This window comes from Copadichromis virginalis, linkage group LG18, assembly GCF_057382275.1.
Source record: "Copadichromis virginalis isolate Kocher_CV1m ecotype Utaka linkage group LG18, C_Virginalis_male_GT1.1, whole genome shotgun sequence".
NCBI lineage: Eukaryota > Metazoa > Chordata > Actinopteri > Cichliformes > Cichlidae > Copadichromis > Copadichromis virginalis.
In genome coordinates, this window is record NC_140635.1 from 9,153,156 (window position 1) to 9,180,076 (window position 26,921).

Sequence of the window (26,921 nt, forward strand, 5' to 3'; positions counted from 1 at the left end):
GACCTTTAATAGTAATAAGTAATCCTTTATTTATAATGCATAGCAATATAAAAATAGTAACATATGAAAATATTACAATGGGCACAGATGAATTTGTATCAAAAACAGCAACCAAGCCAAAGTAATGAATAACACACATAAATAACAACTGCTTGAGAGACCAAACAATTTCTTTTCATCTGTTCCTTGGCAGAAAGTTAAGACAGCTATTCAGCTTTAGGTTTCAATAAACAGAAGTAATGGATGCAGTCCCTTTGAAATGTCACACAAAAGTCTACTTGTGCATATACTTAGCTTTAACTCTTCTCTTTTTTGTTTTGTATTCCAAAAGGTTTTCATTTTCTCCAGAGGATGTCTCTCTTTCAGTGGTTATCGACTGTTCACATTCATTTTCAGACTGTTGGAATGTCGATGCTGGCCGAACGTTTCTTGCTAGAATACAATGGCCTAATTTTGCGTGCATTATCTGTCATCTTTATTTCGTACTGGAATATACTTTTGCCTACTTGTTTTGTTTTTAAGACATTTGTATGCAGTTCATCTATCATTGCAGTAATACCCTCTGGAATGAATGCCCACTGTTTAACTGTGTCTAAAACAGCATTTAGTTTTCCAACTGCATCTTCTGTGCATTTTTTGTCTGTGCTTTCAACTACAGGAGTGTCATTCAAAGTTGATAGAGGACTTTTCAGAGAGTTTTTCATTTGTTTAAAATGGCTACAAGCCACCTTCAGGCAAGCACATGTGTTATAGTGAGAGAACGTACAACAAGTGCACTGAAGTGTTTCAGCCGATGCAAAAAAACACAGATTTCCAAACAAACTTGGCATTTTTATCACTTTCAAGTCCTCACAGTGTACAAAGTAATGCCTTTCTTTCACTGCAATTCTTGCCAAGGTCTGTTTCCATGTTTGGATAGATGTCATTGTCAGCCTCTGCTAATTTTGCAAGTAACACTAGATGCTTGCAAAGAAGTCCTCGTAAGCCATATGTACAGTTGCAGTAGGACTCAACAGGGCAGACATCATACACCATGTCTTCTCTTGACTCAGATGGGACTTGATATGCATTAACTCCATGGCTGTTCTTGACTGTAATTTTAACCACTTTCCATCAGTCTTGAAGCAGAGTCTGAAACTTGAGACAAGGTGTCAGCAAACCTGTTTTTCATGCGGCCCAAAAAACAAATGAACAAAGTCCATTAAATAAACAATCTATATGGCTAAGGACATGTCATAGTGTACCCGGTCTTTGGCTGCAATCACACACCAGCACTGACTGCACTTCCTAGTTCGATCTGCAAAATATAATTTGTTTAAGTACAAGTTACATTTTCCAATGTTAGAGAAAAAGAAGGCAGCTAATTTTATCTTTACCTATTGAGGAAAATAAGTAGTGGCAAAGTCGGGACCTGAGCTTTGTGATTTCAGTGTTGTACTCCTCCACTTGTGTTTTACCGTCAATGAGAGATTGGGCAAACTAATAATTGACGAAGAAGAAAAAAAAAAAAGAACAAAAAGAATTAGATTAACAAAGAAATGTTTGTTTGTTTTTAACCCCCCCCCCTCCCCGAGAAAAAAAAAAAAAAAACAGAGCAACCAAAGCAAAGCATTACTGCTGAAATGGTTCAATCTACAAAAAAAATTGAGATTTTACCATCCTGCCTCTAAGGCTTTAAAAACTGAATAGGCAAAAATGTAAACATTACTTATATAGGTTAAAGCTATAGTTTTCAGTACCATTATGACATGCACTCCACATGAGTTCCCATCCTGTTGATGTGGGTGGCTCACATGTGACAAGGTCCACTCTCCAGCGCAGCCTCTTGCTGAAGCAAATGAGCTGAGAGATCGCAGTTATTACAAATAAAAAGCATATAGAGAAATCAATAACCACGTTCGGTAATGATTTCAATTAAATTAAATATGTTATGTTAAATATGTTAATTAATTACCTCCAGTTTTTCAACACCGCACTTTTTCTGACCTCCGACTCGCCAAATGAATTCATATAGACTATGGTCCTCTTGGGTATGTCACAAAACTGTTTTGTAAAAAGATGGATATGGTAGGCTTGGGCCTTGAGCTTTCCTAATGAGGGACACTGAAAAGTATCATGCACTAGAGAGAGTGCAAAATCTGTGCAACTTACAAACAAGGTCCAGTGGCTGCCGTTTTCCAGACAGGCTCCAATCAATTTCTCATACATCTGAAAGATGTTTTTCTGGAAATAAAAATAATGTGACAAGTATGTTTTTCTGTCAAGAATGACACTGCAAAACTGCAAAAGCTTGTCAGGTGAGACTTGTAATTAATTCTGCAGATACACAAACATATAGAAAGTGTCATTTTTGGTTTACATTAATTAATTTCTATAGTGTGTACAAAACAAATCAAGACCACAGACTCAACACGCACCACTCAATTTTTGGTGTTCTTTATCAGTTGGCCAAGACAGAAATGTTTTAATCTGTGTGCATTGCTTTTGAACAAGTCTTTACACAGAAAAGGTTTCAGAAAGGTATTTTTCAGGTTCTTCTGACAAGGCTTCAATTTTGGAAAATGCTGTTTGTTTATAGTGGCAACTTATAAACCCTTTGTGATAAGAACATAGTTACCACAGTCCAAGTCATACCTTCAAAAAGTATGCACTTTGTGCTCTTGTGGACCCATCCAAAATTTTTCCAGTGATTTGGCTTGGTATTGGATAAATGTGAGGGAAATTCTATAAAAATAACATAAATACACCTATGTTTTCAAATACATTACAAAAAACGTAAACATGCTATGTCATTATGATCAAACAAGCTTTTCAACATACCTCACACTGCAAATAGATTAGGCCATCTATTACCTTATAAAACAAATAAATAAATACATATAAATAAAAACAGAACTAAGGAACACGATTCATTAAGTAAATTGTACAATAACATTGCATGTGATAATAAAAGGCTTGATTGGTTGATTATTCAACATGAGTTGACATTTACCTGACATTGTGAAGGAGTCACAGTTTCTGTAAGGGTGTAAGAACATAACATGTGGATTTGTTACACTTCTTTTTCACAAGTTAATAACAATCAATAATTTTCATTCCATTATTTACAAGCTATCACACGATGTCCCAGGGACAACATCTACACGATGTCCCAGGGACAACATCTACGCGATATCCCAGGGACAACATTTACGCGATATCCCAGGGACAACATTTACGCGATGTCCCAGGGACAACATTTACGCGATGTCCCAGGGACAATATTTACACGATGTCCCAGGGACAACATCTACACGATGTCCCAGGGACAACAATTACACGATGTCCCAGGGACAACATTTACACGATGTCCCAGGGACAACATTTACACGATGTCCCAGGGCAACTTCTACACGATGTCCCAGGGACAACATTTACACAATGTCCCAGGGACAACATTTACGCGATGTCCCTGGGACAACATTTACGCGATGTACCAGGACAAATTTGTAAATTTCTGGATTACTGTTAATCTCCATAGAATCAAGAACTCATGTCCAGTTTCACAGCTATGGACCAGTTAATTATGTTTACAGGTGATAGTTTGATTCATAGATTCAGCACACAACCATAAGTCTAGGCCTTTTAGTCCAGATTCTCTTCACTTATGTTTGTAAAATGATCAGGGAAGCTACTGCAATTTTGCCTGACCCAACCCCCGGGCCACGAAACACCCAAAAAGTTGGGGAACACTGGTTAGCTAATGCTGTCGTCAAGTAGCCTATCGCTAGCAAACAAACAGCAAGCCAAGTGAGGAACATATGTATAATGCTTACCGTTTATTAAAGGAAAGTATCCTAAATTGACTTCAAATTCGGCGGACAGGCGGTGGTTTTTCGCTTCTTCACTTGTATTTCGAAATACTCGAAGGCGGGTATTTCGAAGTCGCAAAGGAATGACGTCACAAGAAGGTGATTGGTCACTTGCAATGTTGAACCTGGAACAACATTAATTATGATGATGTGGGAACAATGCTGACACGAGGAAATCAGATCGTCCAGGAAATCAGATCGTCCGTAAAATAAGCACAACATCCTCTGCAAGAATAAAAGAAAAGCCAGAAAAAGCTCTGTAACACACATACAGTTTCTAGGTCTGACCAACAATCTCCATCACCAACCAGTGTTGCCTTCTACTTTTAAATATCCTATGAACCTCAAGTAAAGCAGCAATCTGAGAGCAAAATATACCGGCTCCATTCTTTTAGTACAGGTAAGCAGTAATATTCTATAATAACTTCTCACACCTTCTATTCGAGCGCCCTCTGTCAGACATCATTTACAGTTTCAATAAAGCTGCATTCACAAACACTGCAACCCAGTTTTACTGTTAAGCGACAATTACAGTTCACCGTTTTGAGTTGTTTGTATCCACTTATCAGGAACCCGACTATAGTTTGAAAGTCCAGGGCATGCAAAGTTCATTCTTGCACAATGCTCGACTTTAAAGGGACCATCAGTGTGAAGCACTCTGGAAAGACTGGAGCAAACGGTGGACTGACTTCTTAACAAATCAGTTGTTAAGAACTTCAGTGTGGTGACTGATTAGTCAATGACTGAACAATCAACAGACTTGTAACCTTTCAGTAACATGTGTGTGCTGTATGAACTATAATATTAAAAAATATTATGTTACTCTTGTACATGTATTCAAGGATCATGCTGCTAACTCAACAAAAACAATCAGGTCAGATGTTAAAATGACCTGTTTTCTGCATTCTAAAATAATCTACAAACTTACCTACAGACCGTTTGTTTTGAAAACAGCTGAAATATAATATGATCATTTCTGGAGCTGATTTGACATCGGCTTTCAGGATATCCAGGAACAGATCGACATGTTACATACTACCCTAAAACTCAGTGTAGAAGCGCACGAACGTTTAAGCGGTTAACAAGCGGCGGCTGGCTCGACTGTGGTGGGTAAAAACACCGATGTCAACACATTAAAGTGAAATAAAATCAGACACTTTTTGCAGGCTGACTTTAAACTCTGCAAAACCGATTTTCTCAAGAATAAACCACTGCAGAAAAGCAAACGTCACCCATTATATATATATATAATATATCCTAAAAAATTATATATCTTGTGCTTAACTTTTGCAAATAGGTAATATTTTGATAATTTGGCCGGATATTTAATGTTGCTACATTCTCGCCGAAATCGTCGCACTATTTTATGCACTAGAAACAGTGCTTTTTCAGAACTTTACTTCCAGTTCTGAATTTCGTTTGAAATGCATTCTGGGATACTTGGCTAAGGCGAAGTCCAAACAAGTCGTCACCAGAAGCGTACTTTGAGCGTATTTTGAATTTAAAACATATTTGGGCTGCGACTCAAGTCTGTCTTAAGTCCGCGTGATCACGGGTACTTCGAGAAACAAAACCAACCACCAGACTCATTCGCTTCGGTGAGTTTTGGTTTTAAGAAAAAAAAAAACATCCTTGTAAAACTCTCGGCTGTTGCACATATATGGAGATACATTTGTCTCGAAAGGTTGAAAATAATCTACGATATACAAATGTGCGGACTGAGTTAATTTTGAGTGCTCACAAATCCGTGCTCCAGTCCACATAGATACACAGCAATGTAAACATATGGAAAACTATTTTGCAAGTACTGTACATGTTACAGTACAGTGATAATTTACGTATTGAGGTCTATATATATATATATATATATATATATATATATATATTATTTTATTTTATTTTATTTATTTATTTATTTTTGCCTGTCCCGTTTGGATTTTTAGCCATCAGAATTGTTGTCTGAAGGCCAAGAAAGATGCCAAGTGGATTTACTTTACCAAGTGGATCATCGTGGCTTTGCCATATTGGTCCATTTAACTGACCTTTATTATAATTATGTATTTATTTTATTTTCATTTTTTTAAAGATGGGACAGACATGACTGGGGGATAGGACAGGGTGAAAGAAAGAGAGGGTGAGAAAGAAAGAAAAATAGAGGGGAGAAGAGATGGTGAGAAAGGGGGGAAGAAAAAAAAACAAAGAGCAACATAATAAATCCAGGCTGGAGAAATCCAGGCTCATCCAGGCTGGAGAAACTGATCAGGAGGGCCCTGTTTCAGGAAGCCGGTTTAGAAAACTCAGAGTGAAAAACGACACTCACGGTTGAGTAACCCCGAACTGTCCAACTCGGAATATTCGGTTTCAGAAAGGCTGATAACAATTAGTTCAATCAACGCGGAGTTGCGTCAACCCCAAGTGAAGCGCGCGGACGAGGATACATAAAGCCCTGATAAGCGGAGCACAGATTAAGCGAGTCACCATGGAGACGGAGGGAAAGAAGGCGCGGTCAATGTATTTCACAGCGCTTGAGGCCGAAATTCTGATGGCAGCATATGCCGATAACATGCAAATTCCGCGGAAAAAAGTAACACAGCCACAGCTGCAAAAGAAAGAGAGCATGCATGGCAAAACATAGCCGACAGAGTCAATGCGTGAGTGTTAATTTAAACATTGATCTAGGGATTTCCACCCATTTAACACGTTATTTTATCATATGTTATTTTATTTGTTATTTTATACATTTTATTTTGTGATGTGATGTGAGCGCAGGTGCAACCCAACAGGCCCCAAACGTGCCTGGCAGCAAGTAAAAATGAAATATAAAAATTAGAGATGGACCGATCCGATATTACGTATCGGTATCGGTCCGATACTGACCTAAATGACTGGATCGGATATCGGAGAAAAATAAAAAATGTAATCCGATCCATTAAATATCACGAAAGCACCTCACAAAACTTGCAACACGCCGTAACTCACCTCAGAACGTTAGCATGTCGGAGCAGTATGCATCACGTGATAGAGCGGCTGTGGCATGCGGGACCTGTGGTCTGGATAGCATTTGGAGCTTCGCTAGCAACCCGGCATTTCATCTCCGACAAAGTTATCCCCGAGAGAAGTAAAGCAAGTGTGTAAGTCCATCTCTGAATGTTTGTAAAGCATTCCTGCGTTAAGCTTAACGAGCGACTGCCTCTCGCTCTCCGGCTGCTACTTCAATCGTGAAACTGCTTAAATGATCAGCTGATCGGCTTTTCTGTCGCGAGTCCGTCTTTGTTTTTGGCCCACTTTGCACCAGAAAGAGGAAACCAGCGGCTGAACAACAGCAGCACGTTTAAGCTTGATAAGCTGTTGTTAGAAGTTATTTAATATTACTTTCTACACCAGGATCTTTTTCTACGTAGCTGACGCTGGTAACTGTGCAGGGGCGGATCTAGCAAAGTTTATCCAGGGGGGCCGATAGGGCATTAACTGGGAAAAGGGGGCACAAAGACATACTTTTCTTTCTTATTCTCATTTAAAATGTCTAGCTTTTAATAAATAATTATCTGACACACAAAGTTTTAATTTGATGTAAAATGAATAGAAGTCAATTACTGTATATAGTGACTATTAAGTCTAATATATATACCCTAGTAAGCTATAGTACTTTTTCCTTTGGGAAGGTACCATCTGTGCAGTCTGCAATTTTGTTGAAGAAAGATGTTGAATCTATTTAATATTTCTTGAAAAATAATTGATTTCTGTGCATTTTTTTTCACACTGCATCAAATTAAGGTTGATTACGTCGATTAAGCATCATGAGGTGGCGCGTGAGGGGTGGTTCCCTATTTTTTATTTATTTATTTTTGTTGTTGCTGGGAGTTGGAACCCTATTAGTTAGGTTGCTTAATATTTACGCTAAGTACTCTTTAAAATACCAGAATAGGGAGGATGGTGTAGGTCTAAGTTTATTAGATTGATCAGTATTGCTGAACTATTAAATATTTTTTTTGTACACAGGTATAACAGAATAGCTTTAGTGTAGTTGTTGTTTTAAACTTGAGTATGAACTTGCAGACTTGCAAAATGCAGCAAGATATTTTAAAAAACAGTTTTGTTGATTAAAAAACACTATATCGGATTCATATCGGTATCGGCAGATATCCAAATTTATGATATCGGTATCGGTATCGGACATAAAAAAGTGGTATCGTGCCATCTCTAATAAAAATATATAGTCCAAACAGGTAAGGTGTAATTGTATTATGAGCCATAGTGCTTGGTCTGTTTGTCCGATGTAAATCAATTGCAGTTAGAGGCTACATTAATTTTCTTTCTGTAAGCACTTATTGAAATTATCTGAGCACATTACAAGTACATATTTGCTTACTCTGTATGCTCAAATGTGACCCGTTATAGCCAACAGAAAAAAAGTGGAGGCCCGAAAAACAGGTGGGGGTCCTCCACCACCACCACTCACAGAGGCTGAGCAGTTGGCCCTCAGCCAAAACAGTGGGCGCCCTGTGGCCGAAGGCATCTCTGCGGGGACATCCTCTGAGTCAATAACCCCGCAAGACACAAGTGCCTACATAGGGGGTAAATTCAAAATAATACATGATGTGCATACATCCTTTCTTCACAGTCACCTTTGCAGTGCTGCTCATTCATTTGATAAACTCTTTACCATAATGGATTATTTTGTAGTGAAGTTATTTTCCTACTGATTTTGCCTTCCCTCAGTCTTGGTTGTCTTTGAGAGCATAATGACAATGAAGTGTAAGGTGATTGGTATGTTTGTTAATTGCCATTTGGTCCCTTGTAAGTTATAAGTGACCTGTATAAACCTCATATTCTATCAGTTGATGGTGTACTGCATCTGGTGCAGCCTCCTGTTGAGCCAGACCAACATGCAGTTGTGAGTAATACTCCACAGATTATATGAGTTTACAGTAGAACAGCAATGTTGTTTATTTCTTTACTACAGGAAAATAATGAAGAAACATTGACAGCTGTTACAGAGGAGGAAGCAACAGAGACACTTTATGAGGTTTACATCTTTTAATACTTTGTGTACAGGAAATACAGGCGACCAATAAAGCCAGTTGAACAAAAAATCTGTTTATTCTTCTTTCAACATGTTGAGGTGATGGGTCAAAAGAAATGATTGTGACATATGGTGTCTCTGACTGCGCTTCCATCTTGTATGTCCGTGGGAGGGTCAGGATGTTCATGGTTTGGATCACTGCTGATGTTTGGTTCAGAAGGACAGTGTTCTCCTCTAATTGTGGCAATGTTGTGAAGAATCACACATGCCACAATAATGTCACATGTCCTTTCTGGGGTGACCCTGAGTCTTTGCAGGCACTGGAACCGGGCCTTAAGCATTCCGATAGTCATTTCAACTCTGGCTCTTGTCCTGCAATTAGCCAGATTATATCGCTGCTGTGGGCCCGGTTCAGGGTCAGAGTAAGGGGTAAGCAAATAGGGTAAACATGGATACCCCCTATCACCAAGCAAGTAGCCAGTGAACTCTCCTAAGACAGAAGGATACACTTCAGTTCAAATGTCCCTGAAGCAATTGGTCTTTATATATTTTAAAGTATTTTCAACTCACCATGTCCAAATTTTGTGCTCAGTGTACATTCACGGAATATTTGTGAGTCATGGACAGAGCCTGGCCACTTGGCTTCCACATTTGTGATAATGTTGGCAGCATCATATATGATCTTCACAGTGCAGAGAACACAAATTAGCATCCATTACTATAATGAAATAATTTGTTAGTTTGACATGCTACAGGGAACTATGTACCTGTACATTAATGCTGTGGAAAGACTTCCTGTTCACATAGTCTCCTTCATTTACTGAAGGAGCAATGATTGGAATGTGAGTGCCATCTGTACAGCCAATCACGCCTGGGAACCCTGAAAATAAATGTAAAATTTAAGTAGTAGTTCAAGTATCACCACATCATAAATTAAGTTTTGGTCATCCTGATACCTGCAATTTTGTGGCATCCCTCTTTGATGAATCTTGTGGGTCTATGACCGGGGAACACCACAAACGAGTACAGGAGACGTTTCAGTGCAACTGTAACATTCCTGACTGCCCGACAGACGGTAGCCTTGGAAACGTGCTCAGCGTCACCAATATTATACAGAAAGCTCCCGTTTGCAAAAAACCGAAGTGCAATACAAATAATATGTACAGAACTGAGAGCATGTCCGCGATGTGTCACATGCGTAATATATGGCCTGAGGATGTTATCCAAATAAATTATAGATTGTGCTGAAAAACGGTAACGTTCACACAGAAAATCATCAGGAAATGATAAAATGTCCAAACGCGCTCTGATCACTCTCTCCCGGCGGAGAGCTCTGCGGAGAATTTGGGCTTCACGATCTACTGGCTCTTCAAGGAAGGGACACGCCATGTCTGACACTTCCTACTGTCAGGTTTCCGACAAAGGGGCGGAGACAGTCAGGGTTAGTTGTAGTAAACCTGCTAGGGGGCAGGTTAGCTTCACGGCGTGTGTCGTCATAGTGACTCACTCAGGCTGCAGCTGAACTCGCTTTGTGAAACCGAAAACCCAGAGTTTTCGTTAACTCAGGGTATACTTACTCAGTTTTTCCACTAAACCGGCTTCCTGAAACAGGGCCGAGGGCTAGCTCTGTGGTCGGCATGAAGCTGGACACTCTGGTGACAGTGGCAGAGAAAAGGACATTAAAGAAACTGATGGACATTATGGACAATGCCAGGCATCCTCTGCACACGGCCATTAACAACCAGAAGAGTCTGTTCAGTGACAGGTTGCTTCTCCCCAAGACAAGAACTAACAGACTTAAAAACTCCTTTGTCCCACACGCCATCAAACTGTTTAACTCCTCTCTGGAGGGGAGAGGGAGGGGAAACAGGAGGACAAAGGAGGGGGGAACAACTAAGCTGTAGTGCCTCTTCACCTCACTGTACAATACCTTTTGTGCAATACTTTTGTAAATAGTCAACAGTGCAATAGACCTCAATACTTGAAATGTGCAATTCACTTGTATTTTTATTTTTTATTCCTATTTATTCTATTTATCCCCTTCGTATATTTTATTTATATTGTCTCTGTATTTATATATGTGTGTGTGTGTGTGTGTGTGTGTGTGTGTGTGTGTGTGTGTGTGTGTGTATATATATAATATTCTGTAACTCTGTAACTTCTGTCGGTGCTGTGCTTTTTTGGAAATCGAATTTCCCAGAGGAACCCACCCGAGGGATTAATAAAGTTCTATCTAATCTAATCCAATCTAATCTAAAAACAACACCCTCACAATAAACTAGCTAACAATAGATAACAGTAGATACTTTTTTTTAATTTCACCTGTTGGGAATGAAAAAAGAAAACAAGCAGAAGAAAACGAGAGCAATAGAATAAACAACATCACGATGATCTATGGGAATATAACGGTAAATACTAAATATTAAACATTATTGTGCAGCACGTAAGATCGACAGCGCACAGTGTGCTTTGAGGTAGGAGCCAAAAAGGGTGTAGTTTGTGTGTGTGAGCACCCGTGTGTACACCTGTAAGCATGAACGCACTTGTTTTTAAAAGGTTCCTTCATGTAATGATCTGCTAGAGCAGCGGTCCCCAACCTTTTTTGCCCCACGAACCGGTTTATGCCCAAAAACATTTTCACGGACCTTTAAGGTGTTGCGGATAAATACAACATAATAAAACTAGTACCGGTACCGAAAAAAAGAAGATTTATTCATAACACACGTGAAAAGACCCAGGAAAACCGAGTTAACGATAAAAACGATAAAAACGATAACAAAATAACGCTGAAAAACGATAAAAACCCTGAAAACCATACATTTCACACCTGAGCCTCAACTCTCGCGGCCCGGTACCAAACGACTCACGGACCGGTACCGGTCCGGGGATTGGGGACCGCTGTGCTAGAGGGTGTGGGGAGCCACAGCCCCATCCACCAGGGCATGAAGCAGGTATGGAGGAGATCAAAACTCCAAACATCCAGAGGCCCCCAGAACACAAGAGACCAAGGAAGACCAACAGAGGGGCAGCCGCGCCACTATCCCAGAAAGAGCTGACGAGAGTCCCAGATGAGGGGTCACTCAGCAGCCGCGGAGCAGAAGCCGGGGGGGTTGCAGTGACGTGCCCGTGAGCTCCGCTGGCAGCCAGCTGTGCCTGAGTGACCGAGCCCCAGGCCGAGAGGCTGAGGGCACCCCACCCCCGAAGTGGTCCGAGCGAGCCCCAGGCTCCAGGCCCCGACAAGCAGCCACCAAGGAGTGAGTCGGTGTGTACCTGGGCGCCCATCCCCGGACACAAAGAACCACCAACGCACCGATGTCTGAGGGCGTCTGTCACTGGCAGGGGAAGTGGTGGGGGGAGATAGGCCTCCATACCTTGGAGGGCCCGAGATGCCCCCAGAGAGGTGGCGTCTGATACCCGACCAGATACAAACATCCATTCCCACCCTCATGCTCTCATATGTAATTACTCAACACTCACCCAACGTGGAGATATATTCCTCTTGTTAAAAGACCCATATTCACAAGGCGGTCTTGTGAATACCCTCAAAGCTGCAGGACTGCTTTGAGGGTATAGAGAATGTAATTTGTGAACAACATTGAGAAATCAATAACAGTTTAACCCAGGGGTAGGCAACTCCAGGCCTCAAGTGCCGGTGTCCTGCAGGTTTTAGCTCATTCAAATTGCTAAATTATCTCCTAAACGTGTCTTGACATTCTCCAGAAGACTGGTAATGAACTAATCATTTGATTCAGGTGCGAGACCCAGGGTGAGATCTAAACCCTGCAGGACACTGGCACTCGAGGCCTGGAGTTGCCTATCCCTGGTTTAACTGATTGCATGACAGAATATATATCAAATTCTGTGAACACATCATCCTGCCAGGCAGGACTGTATCACTGGATCACTTTTTCCTGATTATCCTGGACTCTTTGTGCCTCTGTTATTTCCAGTCAGCTTGTGTTACCACCTTGCAAGTCTTATTAACTTTTAATTAATTGTGACTATGCATTGATGGCATGGATTTGGGACCTTTTGTCCTAATCAACATCTATTCAAATTTTTTGTTTTTAAAAGTTTAATTGTAAACAATGGAAGAGAAATATCACTTTGAAGTTGGTGTTTACCTTTTGAAGTGGCTGTGTGATCATGAAAACGGGAATCAAAACTGCCTGAAGTGCAACGAGTGACTGAATAATTGTACTGAACATAAAAAAAACCTTTAATGGAAATCCATGCAAACCATTTACTTAACTAGAAAGAAGTCTTTACTGATGGGTGCATGGGAGGGTATCTGGTGCAAAGGTATCACACTAACAGTGGCTGTGCAAGAGCTGTTAAATATTAACAAAAAATAGTCAGAGTTTCTGTCTCGCTCTGGAAGATCCTGCTGTGCTGATTTGCTGCCCAGTGTAAAATATTACTGCCACTGTCTGAAATGGATCTAGTATTAACATTATTGACAGAGAGTACAGTGGGCACTTGTAATGTGGTTGCTTGCTAATGATACATATTTAAACTGGCACATTTTTTGAGTGGAGTTTGGATTTGGGTTTCCTGCACTCAGAGACCAAACTGGGACAGTGGGTTGTTGGTGTAATTAATAAACATAATGTAATGTAATATGGATCGATCTGTCTCTGAAATTTCTTACAAAAAGTATTGTGTAAGGGGACTTTTTATCTTACATTCATAAAGTCCAATCTTTTTCTCTTTTTCAGAAAAGATGTCCTCTCAAGTGAGACTGAAGCTGCTGCCAAGCATCAAATGTATGTTTGATGTGCCCATTCAGGTGAAGGTGGCCGGGCTGAGGCCAAGGCAGGTTGTCAACATGAGAGCCAAATTAACTGATGACAAGGGAGTGGTGTTCAGCTCCTCGGCCACCTACAGGGCTGATGGCAGTGGGGAGGTCGACCTGAAAAGAGACCCCTCGCTAGGTGGGAGCTACGTTGGAGTAGAACCCATGGGTCTGCTGTGTTCCATGAGGCCACATACCATGCACAAAATATATCTAAAGACAAATGCCATAAACCCCCAGGTGGTGAAGTTTTCTGTGCATGAGGAGGAGGGCAGATTACTGGCAGAGATGATGAATGAGAGGCTTCTGATGAGAGATGGGGTCACCAGGGTTCCCGTCAATGAAGGGAACATCCGTGGAGTCCTTTTCACTCCTCCAGGTACTGGAGGTGGTTCCTAGGTTTCTATGTTCATTTTAGTTCATTTAACATTAACCAGCTTTTAAATCAACATTGTTGAAATTAAACTTTAACTGTCATTCAGTCATCTGAAACTTCTAGTTCAAATTTTAATTTTCTCCCACCTTGCTTACTGTAGTTCACATTTCAGGTGCGTTTCTCAGTCCTCCACAACTCATGTCCAGTTAGTACAGAATGCAGCAAGACCTTTGTTTGAAAGACTGCTAACAAAAAATAGCTGACTGTCACATATTACACCTATTCTTGCGTCCCTTCACTGGCTTCCAGAGAAATTAAGAATAAAATTTAAAATATGACTTGCTGCTGATTAGAATCTTTTTTCTTTCTTCCAGGAAAAGGTCCTTTTCCTGCTGTGTTGGATTTGCCCACCTCAGTATCTGAGGCAAGACCCAGTCTACTGGCTAACAAAGGCTTTGTGGTTCTCTCAGTGGCGGTGTACAATAAGAAGGGTGACAATATCACAGAGACACATCTGGACCACTTTGAAGAAGCAATGAATTTCTTAAAACAGCAACCAAAGGTGAGTTGCTCTAGTGCGCACAGACAGCAGAAAGATGTTTCATACTGAAGGAAAGTTTATGTTTCTATACTCTGTGCATTCTCAGAGAGGAGAGTAAATTTGTAGATCCCAGGTGGAATATCTGCTGTATTCCTGTAGCTAATGGGAATCTTAATTAGCTTAAGTGGAGTTTCAGAAATACTCTCATTTACATTCATTCAGATAATTGAATAAATTTCAGAGAGCATAAAGCCTCAGCTTTACGACATATTTTTTGTAATCGCACAAATCTTCTTGAGAAAACATGAATTGTTTCTATTATCACACAATAACATAATAATTTCTAACATATAATAATTTTCAAGATCAACATTATCAGCCCCCTGAAAAATTGACCTTTTTATTGATAGTAGAAGCCACTGCTGTGCAATGTTTGAGCTGTCACTTGAGAACGCATCACCCCAAAAACAGAAGAAATCCTTTTATAATTTTATAGAATAAGAAATGTTGAAGATCTCTAAGCAAGAAATAGATATACAAAGTTATCACAGCATTTCCAAGTTTCAATATGCAAAGTTAAGAAATTCAGCCAAGAGAGTCACACAGTACAGAACAAGCTTGGCAGGGTAGGAAGCAAAAGATTTCAAACACTCTAGAAAGAAAACTAGTGATAGATGTGTCTAAAGACCCCAGTACTACTGCCAAGACACTAGAATCTAGAATTGTAGTCTCAAAAAGGACAATCACGAGAACAAACAAAAATTTGCAGTGTGAAGTGAACCAAGGTCCATGCTAGAAGCCAATAAAATCTGGAGGAGCTTGAGAGATTTGCCAAAAGAGGAATAGACTGTAGAATGTAACAGCGGCTCTGCGTAGCGTGATAACGTGGTCATGGGGCCAAGTGGGGGAAATTGGGCTTGAAGGGGTAACTGTAGCATGGCTTGGTACATAGAGCGATCACACTGAGGAGCGTGGAGTTAGAACTGTGGTAAAAGGGGAGTACTAGAAAAGGTGAGCATGGCTATATGTCTTGCTTACTTGCAGGTGGAGTGAAAGATGCTTGGAGGGAGAGGGGGCGTGAGTTAGACGGTGTGAGATGGCTGACCTGAGTTCCGTAGGTTCCGAAGGAGTGTGATGGCAGGAGGGCAGGCAGGTGAAGCACGGAGAGATTTCCAGAGAAGAGCTGGGTTATCCGAGGTTCAAGAGATTAGCTTAATTTGGGGGTAAGGGTTTTGGAGGTTCCGGGAAAAGCTAGGGCACAAGAGAACAAGGTAAGAAAAGCACTTGGCAAATAACATGGAGCATTAGAGCCAGCTACCAACATGAAGTAGTTGACAAACTGTTGGAGAGGGAATATCAGTGTAAGGCTTAAATCTCTTTAGCCTGATTGCCTCAACTCAGCTCCAGGTGAGTGAAGCTGTTGGAGATATGACGGCCCTGCCCAGGGCCAGATACCAAGGAGACTCAAGACCCTGGTAGAAGTTTCCAGCCACTCACCCGGATCATGATAGCTTCACTGTGCATATATGAATGTGTTTATTTATTTAGTAATGGTAATATGCATATGTAGTCCACAAAAATGAAAATAATGACAGGTAGAGTCAGCCCTGCGCTCCAAATGTTTTATAGATTTGCATCGCCTTTTAATTTCTGTGTTATTTCACAGGTGGGCAGTAAAGGAGTTGGCATAATGTCAAGATGCAAGGGAGCAAATATCGGACTGGCACTCGCTGCTTTTGTGCCAGGTGTCGAGGCCATAGTGTGCATGAATGCCTGTAACGCCAATGTGGTCACGCCTCTCTACTACAAGAAACGGCAGATCCTGTCATCAATACTGTTTGACGAAAGCAAGTTTATTCCCACCGAGTCAGGTGCAATCATCATAAAGGATGCTCTTGAAGATCCCCTGGCAGAGAAGAATAAGGGCAGCTTGATCCCCATTGAACGAGCCAAGAGCCATTTTCTTTTTGCGGTTGTAGGAGACGACCTCAACTGGGACAGCGAAGCCTACATGGATGAAATGGTAGTGAGACTTAAGCATCATGGGAAGGAGAACTTTGAGACTGTTTTTTACCCTGGAGCTGGACACATGTTGGAGCCACCTTATGCACCCCACTGCCCCTCCAGCTTCAATGCAGGTGTAGGCAAACGAGTGCTGTGGGGAGGTGAGCCCAAGGCCCACATAGCAGCTGAGATCCACCTGTGGAAGAAGATCCAGGATTTCTTCAAAACTCACCTGAGTTGTGATGCAGCACAGACTAAAGCCAAGTTATAGATTCAAACAGGATGATTAGAAAGCTTGAGTTACAGAAACATAAATCATGACAGCAAATTGACTGTATGAAAATCACATTTTATAATTAATATAATAGTTGTTAATATGACAGTTTGAAATTTTAGGTGAAATTATGATTCGCACATGTCTTCCCCTCCTGTATCTCCTGAGCCCTGTACACATGTTTCTTTTTTCATTTTTCTTTATAATTTTTTGGGATTGTCACTTGATCTTCTGTCTGCTTATCCTGGACTCTACAGTCAGCTATGGTTTATTTCCAGTCGGCCTTTCTTAATGTTTCATTGAAATTACTTTTTATTTGTTTTGGCTATTTGTTCCATCATCACAGTGCCAAAAACATTATATGATGAGTGTAGATACATGTTTTTAATTTTTGCGTAACGCTGATTTTGTTATTTGATCCCACATTACTGTACTTATCTTTTGTAAATTGATCTTTATGTTGTAATTAAAAACAACAACAAAAAACAATTGTGTTAAAACTATTAAAGCCTAAAAAAAACGCAACAAAGAATAATGAGCTGACAAATAGACTTCAGTTTAAAGTTTAATTTACACAGTTTCCTTTCTGAGAGACCAGCAAATTAAAAAGATGACCCATGAAACATAACATATTAAAAATATTCAAATATATATAATGTGTAAATGGGAAACTAAAAATGGCTTTATTGATATGGTCCAACCCACAGATTAATTTCTTAACTTTAGGTGGAAGCAGTTTGTTATTATGTGAGAAGAAAAAACAAAACAAGGTGAGACAATGTAGCTACTCCTGTTTAATGGTTTACTCGTATTTTAAGGTAGTAAGTAAGGTACTAAGTCCACACAAGTCGTCACTAGAAATAAGGTATTCACTTGCTTTGAGCATATTTTGTATTGAACCATATTTGGTCTGCGACTCAAGTCCGTCATAAGTCCACAAGATCACGGGTACATCAAGAAACAGCACGGACTAGTGACTCATTTTCTTCAGTGAGTTTTGGTTTTAAGAAAAAAACATGCATGTAAAACTCTCTTTGGGCTGTTGCATATTTTATGGAAATAATACATCTCAAAATGATCTAAAAAAAAAGATTTTACAAATGTGTGCACTGTGTGAATTTTGAGTGCTCACAAATCCCTGCTCCACACAAACACACAGAAATGTAAACATACAGAAAGCTATTTACAAGTGCATATTTCAAAATCATAATGAACATATAAAAACACATTTTGAAGCTAAACTTCACAAATCTGCTCATTTGTGCAGTTAAAAGCTCCTTGAGCATAATACACTCGCACACACCAATCACAGTTGACAGTGTATAGGAATTTCTTTTACTTATGTATTAATCACATTATTTTATTGTATAATGCCTTGGTGCCACTGGATTTTAACATGTTTCACACTCATACTATAAGACAAATGGTGGGGGTGTAGTAAGGAAGTTGAGGGAAGCAGACAGCTCCACAGGAAGAAACTTTTGTCTCTTTGAGGACTCTGGTAGGTAGCAAGGGAGTGTGAACCTTAACCTCGTAAGACCCGAACTCTTCCACAGCATGTATTTTTAATTTCTCTTTGATATTTGGGCATATTGGGGCCCAATGAATGTAAAAACAAAGAATTACCAGATTTTTTTTTACCTTATTTTTGTTTTTATGAAAAATCAGAGCCACATATGAGGATATTCGTTTAAAATTTTGATAGAACAGTAGCAGTATAATGTCCTCATCAGTGGATATCAGGCCCTTGTAGAGCAAAATTGAGTATTTTAGTCTAAATAACCCAAAATGGGAAGTCCACATATGTGGACGCCAGGTCCTAGGAGGTTAAGGTGTGAAACAGCTGTGTACTGCCTTTTGTTCCTGGAGAAGGTATTTAACTGAGAGCCATGTTAGACTCAGGGGAGACTCTGCTGACCTGCCCCACGGTCATGTAGGCTCTCCACCAAGCCTGGTTGTCTGTTCTTTGTGTGTTTTGATTAAAGACTGTTAGCTACCGCTCACCGCTCGTCTGCAGGCTTTATTTAAATGGAAAACTTCCACAACAACAGTTAACCACATCACACATTGCTCAAGCCTTTAATTTAGTTGTGATTTTCTTGGTATTATAATTTAAAATAATTCAAATATCCAGCTGTAGTTCTGTTGTTTTTCTAAACTCATCAAAAGTGTTTTGGGGGTTTCTTTTTGTATTTTACTTTTAGAGATATGCAGTTCTAAGAGTATTTTAATCTAAATTTCTAAACCGAAGAGACTTCAGGAAAGTCTGGCGGCAGAAGCTTGATAAATCCATCCATCCATTCGCTTCTGCTTATCCTTTCCAGGGTCGCAGGGAGCTTAATAAATCTGCTCTATAATTTGACAAAAGCACACTTAAGTCGTACTGAAACTGTAAACTGTAGATTCCATCACATAAATCTTATTCACAATATTTTTCTACTCTGATATCCTGAGCGGCCCGGGAAAGAGCCAATACCTTGTGATTTCCTTTTTGGCTGCTACAATCAGAATTTTTAAAAGATATTAAAGAAATTATCAGAATTTTTTAAGAATATGGAAGAAATTTGTAAAGGTATTTTATTTACCTTGAGCTTTGTGGAACTCAAGCCGTAACGTTTTAATTTTCCAGCAGTCCCACCTTCCAGGCCTCACATAACCTCCAACGGTTGAGTGTTCTCATGTCAAATATCCCTTTTTAACTACAGAAATTTTTATCAGTGGTTTATTGTCCTGTAAGGAGTACAGAAAGGTGTATCTGAGTACTTCATACTTTAGAAAAGAAGTCTTTACTGATGGGTGCATGGGAGGGTATCTGGTGCAAAGGTATCACATTAACAGTGGCTGTGCAAGAGCTATTAAAAATTAACAAAAAATAGGACACAGAGTTTCTGTCTCACTCTGAAAGATCCTGCTGTGCTGATTTGCTGCCCAGTGTAAAATATTACTGCCACTGTCTGAAATGGATCTAATATTAACAGCTTGTTGAATTAACAGTGGGCACTTATAGTGTGGTTGCTTGCTTGCTAATGATACGTATTTAAATTGGCAAATTTTTTGAGTGGAGTTTGGTGTAAAGCATTTCATGCACACTGAGCACAAACTGGGACAGTGGATTATTTTAAACACTGCATGGTAGCAATGGCACCCTTCAGTCTTTATCTGTCTCTCTGTTTGTCTGAAAACATAAAACAATATGTAATATGAATCAATCTGTCTCTGAATCTTCTTAGAAAAAGTATTGTGTAAGGGGACTTTTTATCTTACATTCATAAAGTCCAATCTTTTTCTCTTTTTCAGAAAAGATGTCCTCTCAAGTGAGACTGAAGCTGCTGCCAAGCATCAAATGTATGTTTGATGAGCCCATTCAGGTGAAGGTACATCGGAAACAGCTGCTGCATCTGTAATTCTGTCCATCCCGAGGAGAGTCCACACTCTACATCAGATCCTTGGCTCACCTATAATGACGCACAGGTGCTCCACACAACTGGATCTGCAGCTTGTGAGGAACAGCAGCACTCAGCCTACATCCTGTTTTACAAGATTAACGTAAGAAGACACAGCATCTCATCCTGAAGTGAGAGAATGGCACGCCAGCTGCAGCCTAATCCAATCTCTCTTCTTTTCTTTTTTCGGTGCCCAGACACCCTTCAGTTTCATCGTGTCATCACAAACAATAGCTGTAGAGTTGGATGGAGGATGAAGACAGCAGAGAGCAAAAGAAACAGGTAAGAGCAGACAGGTAGTCAGAGTTAACAAAAACTTTTAAAGCCAGTGTAGCTTCTGTTTTGAACACATTTATTGATGACAATTTTACATAAATAAGCAGTGTGTTATACTGTTATCAGATGTGGAGTCTCACTAACCACTTTAATAGTGACTTGTGTCCCAAATACTGTTTATTTGTCTTAGTTACAGATAGTGAAATAAAAATGGAAAATGATTGTTTCATAATTGTATACTCAGCTTGGTCAAGACAATAATTCGAGAACGAGAAGCGTAGGATTTTGAATTGATACCATTGGTGCATCTACTAAAGTTCTGGGGTCAGTTTGAATATCAGTGACCTTGACCTTGAGTTCAAGTTTTCTGAAAATCTTGTGAATGCTACAACTCTGTGACGAGAAGTAAGTCTCCTAGGTCTTTAAATTTGTATATAGGACTAGGAAGCTGAAGGGTTGCACTGCGGGCCATCTGTAGAGGTGTAGAGTCAACAACCTGTCTCTGAACGTGGACAAAACAAAAGAGATTGTTGACTTCAGGAGAGCACAGTGGGATCACTGCCCACTTAACATGAATGGATCCTCTGTGGAGGTCATCAAGAGCACCAGATTTCTTGGTGTCCACCTGGCGGAGAACCTCTCCTGCTCCCTCAACACCAGCTCCATAACCAAGAAGGCCCAGCAGCGTCTCTACTTCAAGCAGAAGCTGAGGAAAGCCCATCTCCCACCATCCATTCTCACCACCTTTTACAGTGGGACTAACAAGAGCATCCTAAGTAGCTGCATCACTGTCTGGTATGGTAACTGCAGCGCATTAGATCGCAGTACTCTATAACGGATTGTGAGAGCAGCTGAGAAGATTATTGGAGTCCCTCTCCCCTCCTTATAACACCCGCTCGCTGGAGGACCCCACACAGCCTTCAAACACACTCTTCACCCTGCTGCCTTCTGGAAAGAGGTCCCAGAACATCCGGGCCCTCACTACCAAACTACGGAAAAGTTTCTTCCCACAAGCCGTCAGACCCCTGAACACTCAGTGACTGCACTGGCACACGCACACCTTCACACACGTTAGTTACTTTTGCACAATACTCAGCATTTTGCACATTTCCATTGTCTTGTGTCTGTATCGTCCTGTTCTGTCTAGTTTTGCACTGTTTTGTCTTGTTTATTTTTGCAATTTATGCACACTGCACTTTATGTAGTCCTGGGTTTGTCCGTATATGTCATATATAGCACCAGGGTCTCGGAGAAACGCTGTCTCATTTCACTCTGTACAGCACCTCTGCACGTGGTTAAAATGACAATAAAAGCCACTTGACTTGACCTGTATTTTGTAGCAGTTGCTTGGAGACGAGTGCCATACAGTTCAAATGAGCATACATTCCAAAATATGCAAATTAGCCCCATACATCATAATGATGATGTTTGCTGTTCAGGGTATGAACATTCTATGCTGAAAGTTTATAAATATACAACCTCTGACTGCTTGTTTTCAGTTGAACTTTTGCAAAGCTGAGGAGATTTTCGCTGCGAGTCCAAAGATGTTTAAACTTCTTTTTCACAGAAAGGTAAGTTTGAAGAGACTCGCAGCACGTTTCTCTGAATATTTTCTTATGGTAAATAAGCATTTTTGAAACTTTTAAGGAAGCTTCTTGGATGATTTCTGTAAAAACTGAATTTTGAATCCAAATGAAGGATATTGTATTTTCTTACCATATACTTTGTTTTATGCCATTACTGATGTTGCTTTTCTTGTTTCTAAACAGAAATCACACAAACAAAACGTGGCAGAGACGGAAAGTCCTTCTACGTCTCATCAGAGGTAAAGAAATGTGTCACTCTTTAATGCTGCTGGAGATATTTATAGCAGTGGTTTAGTTGGAGCTGTTTTATTTCCCGTTTATTGGTGTTTTGTATTTACATCTTTTACTACTTCTAGTCTTGTCTATAATTTATATTGATTCAGAGATTAGCGTTTGAAAATGTAGAGTGTAAATGTACAAAATACATGATTTTGTTCCATTACAGTTATTAATTTTTATCTGCAATCTCCAGCATGTACTCCTTGTTAAAATTTTCCACTTTGAAAAATAACATTTACACTTTTGTCCTCATCAGCATCCCGGATGCTTCTGTTGCTGAAAATGGTCAAAAGAAGAAGAGAAAATGGAGACACCTCTGCTGTTCCTCGGTTTGCTTTTACTCAAAACATATGAAATGCACTTTCTCTTTAAATTGCACTTGTTAATTTAAAGTGACTTTACTTTTTTAATAAACTTATGTTTGTTCGTCCTCTGCAGCAAACTGACAGCGATGCAGAGGCAGAGAGCAGCACTGTGAAGACACAAAAGAAGTGTCGCTGGTTTCTTTTTAAATTCTGGAAGGTATGTTTTATGGAAAGAGTCCCTGTCATCAAGCATTTACTCATCACATTAAATGAGAAGAATTAAGAGCAATTTAGCACATCTATGTCCTCAAATTAAGTTCAAAGATGTTTAAACGGTTTTTTTTCACAGAAAGGTAAGTTTGAAGGGACTTGCAGGATGTTTCTCTAAATATTTTTTATGGTAAATAAGCATTTTTGAATCTTTTAATGAAGCTTCATGGATGATTTCTGTAAAAACTGAATTTTGATCACAACCAAATGAAGGATTTTGTATTTCATAGGACAAACTTTAAAACTCAATTTAAAGCATGAATAAATTGTTTTTATTTTATTTAAAGATATTCCTATATATCTGCTTCATGAGCTGACAGCTCACTAAAGTGATAAATAATATGAAATAATACCAAATTTTCTAACTGGACACTTTTCATGGAGAGACTCCCTTGGTATGTTTGTTTTATGCCATTACTGATGTTGGTTTTCTTGTTTCTAAACAGAAATTACACAAACAAAACGTGGCAGAGAAGGAAATTCCTTCTACGTCTCATCAGAGGTAAAGAAATGCGCCACTCTTTAATGCTGCTGGAGATATTTATAGCAGTGGTTTAGTTGGAGCTGTTTTATTTCCCTTTTATTGGCATTTGTCTTCCACCTTGTGTATTTACATCTTTTTTACTACTTTTGGACGTCCTCCAAAATGTTTCAGCGTCAAAGCTCATGCATACATGCACATACACTGCTCAGAATCTTGACATCTTTCCTAATTTTGTGTTTGTGTTTTTACCTTTTTGGAGCAGTGTAGCACGCGGTGGGAAAAAAATAAAAAGTCAAACTGGGACTATAGACCGCTTCGGGTGAGTACACGTGGTGCACAAAGATCAAAGGTCACTTTGTCAAAGTGGAGAAAATGAATTATTTTACACTGATACTGTAAACGTTGCGCGTGTGTGTCAGGTTTCCAAACATCGGAAACACCTGCTACATGAACTCCTGCCTGCAGAGCCTCCTCAACATTGAGGAGTTCATAAGAGACATCAGGCGTCAGGGGGTTTTGTGGAGCACAGATCCAGAAGCTCAGCTCTTAAGGTGCGCTACGTCAACCTTCTACTTTCTTCAAACACCTGAAGAACAAAGAGATCTAACAGCAGAAATGTCTGTTTACCCTTCCTTTCTACAGAAGGCTTATTGATGTCAGGGACTGTCATGAGTCGACAGATTATGGCCTTAAAGATCACCACCTAAGAGCTTTTAAGAAGGCATTCAGCAATCAAGCTGCCGAATACACCGGCAGTGCACAGAAAGTGCGTCAGCTATTTGGACATTTCGTTTTTTGCTTTACCTTCTGATTTTGATGTACTGTTTTAAATCTCTCTGCTTTTCTTTCAGGACGCTCATGAATTCCTAACATTGTTCCTCAATGAGGTCAAAAGGCTCACACCTCGCCTGGAGAGGAACGCAGCTCTCCTGGGCCAAAGTTATACCTGCCCAGTAGAAGACCATCACATTTTTAAAATGGAGAACATAAGGACATGCAAGAGGTAAGCCTGTCTTTCAGAAACGCAGAGCTGGTTGCAATATTTTCATATACCTCTTTTCCACGTACCTGATCTTTACTTTAACTACGTTACTCCTGAAATGTGTAGCTGCGGTCACCACTCATCACAGCAAGAGGAATTCACCAGTTTGTCTCTTGACCTGGTTCCAGAGGGGTCTGTGATAAACATGTTAGAGACATACTTGAAGGTAAGATCACAAATTCCAATAGAGTTGTCGTATCAGCGATCTTAACACACCTTTTTTGTTAGTGTTTGTGTGTATGCGTGTGTGTGCATATGTTGAGATTTCTTTCTACCATAAAGCCTGTTTTCTCTGTGCTGTTGTTCAGGAAGAAGAAATAGAATATCGCTGTGATTGTGGAGGGACGGCCTCAGAACTGAAGTCGTCTTTTGATACACTGCCAAGGTGAGTAAGGTCACATCAGAATTGATCGACTGACCAGGTTTCCAAACTGTGGCGCATCAAATATCAGAGTTTTTCGAGACAATATTTGAGCAGTCGTTTTCTCCCATCTTCTGTTTGTGTTTGACACTCATTCTTCTTATTTTCTACCTTGTTTGTGTTTTTTTTCTTTTCTGCCAGAGTTCTGATCTTGCATCTGAAGAGGTTTGGCTTTACACAAACCTACAAGATTCAGAAGGTGGATGACCCCGTCAGGCTGCAGAGGGACTTGGTGGTGCCATCCAATCAGGTAAAAACAGACTGCAGAACGTCTCAGGCTACGTCCACACTAGCCCGGATAGATTTGAAAACTCCGTGTCCACACTAGCGTTTTCAGTCATTTTCAAATAGTTGTGCGTCTGCATTGAAACGGCCGAAAACGCCTATGTTCCAGTCCTGCGCATGCGCAAAAGTGAGTGAGAATTACAGAATTTGAAGAAAAGCTATCCGGAGCATGTACAAACTGATATTAATCGTTTTTAGGGCTGTCAAAGTTGAGAGCAATCAAAACAACCGCTGTATAATGCACTCGGCTTATCTTTGTTTAATTGCTCACATGACTGCATCACATGACTAAAATGCGTCATCGTTTTAGAAAGTCTGCGTTTTCGAGTGTCCACACTGCGACGGGACAACTCCGTTTTGAAATGTATGCGTTTTCGAGAGCGTTTTCAAGATGCTGTGTTTTTCCTTGAGGAAAACGCCGTCTCAGTGTGGACGGGAGGTCAAAGCGGAGAGAAAACGATGTGTTTTCAAACGAAAACGCATTAGTGTGGACGTAGCCTCAGCAAATCAGCTTAATTGTGGCACTGATGTGAGACTTTATGAAACTAACACTCTTTGGATTTGTTCCTTCTCAGGGTGGTGGCTGTTATAGTATTGTCAGCATCATCAGTCATTATGGAGGCACAGAGTCAGGTAAAACAACAGACTTGTGACAAACAGAAAATGAAAACTTGCTACTTTTCAGTGAAGGACTCACACACAAAAGCTTTTGATGTTCTAAGAAGCACTAAGTCAAAATCACTGTTTGCTTGAATCAGTTGACTTCCAGAAGTTGGATTCATTTGTCTTAATGTGATTTCAGGACACTACATTTGTAGTTCTGTCCATCCTGAGGAGAGTCAGCACTCTACATCAGATCGCTGGCTCACCTATAATGACGCACAGGTGCTCCACAGAACTGGATCTGCAGTTTGTGAGGAACAGCAGCACTCGGCCTACATCCTGTTTTACAAGAGAAACGTAAGAAGACACAGCATCTCATCCTGAAGTGAGAGAATTTTTAAATGTCCTGTTACCTTGTTAACCAGTTTTGTCTTCATTCTCAGTTCTGAAACAGGAAGTGGAAGGAAGGAAGGAAGTTAAGGTCATCGTCATGCTGAGAAGGAAAAGCAGTCGTCCCAGCCCACCATCGCACACTGGAGGACAAGTATAGGTAAGTATTGCCCTCAGGAGGGAGGGTCCTCCCAGAGAGCCTGGTCCTCCCAAGATTTCTTCCTCCAGGAGGGAGTTTTTTCTTGCCACCGTCGCCCCACATTCACTGGTCTCATCAGCAGGGACATTTTTAACCTCCTAAGACCTGAACTTTCATGGCATGCATTTTTAATTTCTCTGTGCCATTTGGGTTGATTGGGACCTGATGAATGTAAAAACAAAGACATCAGATTCGGACTATTTTTTTTTGTTTCTCAAAAGAATGAGATCCACATATGAGGACATTCATTTTAAATTTCGATTGAACAGTGGCAGTGTAATGTCCTCCCTCATAAGTGGATATCAGGTTTTTGAAGAGCAAAATTTTGTATTTTGGTCTAGACAACCCAAAATGTTATGTCTACATATGTGGACACCAGGTCCTAGGAGGTTAAAACAAAATCTACTAGAGATCGTCCTTTTCTGGACCAGTGTTTGGCTTGCTCTCTGGAAACAACAAATTAGTGCTGTCAGC

General features: G+C 40.1%; 2 protein-coding genes and 2 long non-coding RNA genes across 5 annotated transcripts; 3 read left to right on the plus strand and 1 right to left on the minus strand.

The window, feature by feature from the left end:
- LOC146687233 (uncharacterized) lies at positions 1-5,029 on the minus strand. 2 transcript variants are annotated; one of them, XR_014916284.1, is made up of 5 exons: positions 4,286-5,029; positions 3,816-4,076; positions 1,740-3,018; positions 1,377-1,479; positions 1-1,297 (listed from the first exon to the last, which is right to left on the minus strand). It is a non-coding gene; the product is annotated as an uncharacterized LOC146687233 (long non-coding RNA). The 2 variants fall into 2 exon arrangements; XR_014916285.1 differs by having other exon boundaries at positions 3,816-3,976; positions 4,286-5,027.
- Positions 5,030-5,334: 305 nt separating this feature from the next.
- Positions 5,335-18,512, plus strand: LOC146687234 (acyl-coenzyme A thioesterase 2, mitochondrial-like). The gene is made up of 4 exons (XM_085438089.1): positions 5,335-5,449; positions 13,593-14,048; positions 14,420-14,607; positions 16,253-18,512. Exons 2-4 carry the CDS (start codon positions 13,598-13,600, stop codon positions 16,859-16,861), a joined length of 1,248 nt encoding a protein of 415 aa, XP_085294215.1. The 5' UTR covers positions 5,335-5,449; positions 13,593-13,597; the 3' UTR covers positions 16,862-18,512.
- A 1,223-nt stretch (positions 18,513-19,735) lies between these two features.
- LOC146687235 (uncharacterized) lies at positions 19,736-21,122 on the plus strand. Its single transcript, XR_014916286.1, has 3 exons — positions 19,736-19,996; positions 20,162-20,410; positions 20,505-21,122. It is a non-coding gene; the product is annotated as an uncharacterized LOC146687235 (long non-coding RNA).
- Positions 21,123-22,103: 981 nt separating this feature from the next.
- Positions 22,104-26,921, plus strand: LOC146687236 (ubiquitin carboxyl-terminal hydrolase 37-like). Its single transcript, XM_085438090.1, has 15 exons — positions 22,104-22,154; positions 22,353-22,408; positions 22,705-22,777; positions 22,887-22,970; positions 23,470-23,525; positions 23,770-23,826; positions 23,927-24,058; positions 24,150-24,273; positions 24,359-24,510; positions 24,616-24,715; positions 24,858-24,934; positions 25,112-25,220; positions 25,831-25,888; positions 26,058-26,215; positions 26,302-26,921. Exons 1-15 carry the CDS (start codon positions 22,128-22,130, stop codon positions 26,305-26,307), a joined length of 1,269 nt encoding a protein of 422 aa, XP_085294216.1. The 5' UTR covers positions 22,104-22,127; the 3' UTR covers positions 26,308-26,921.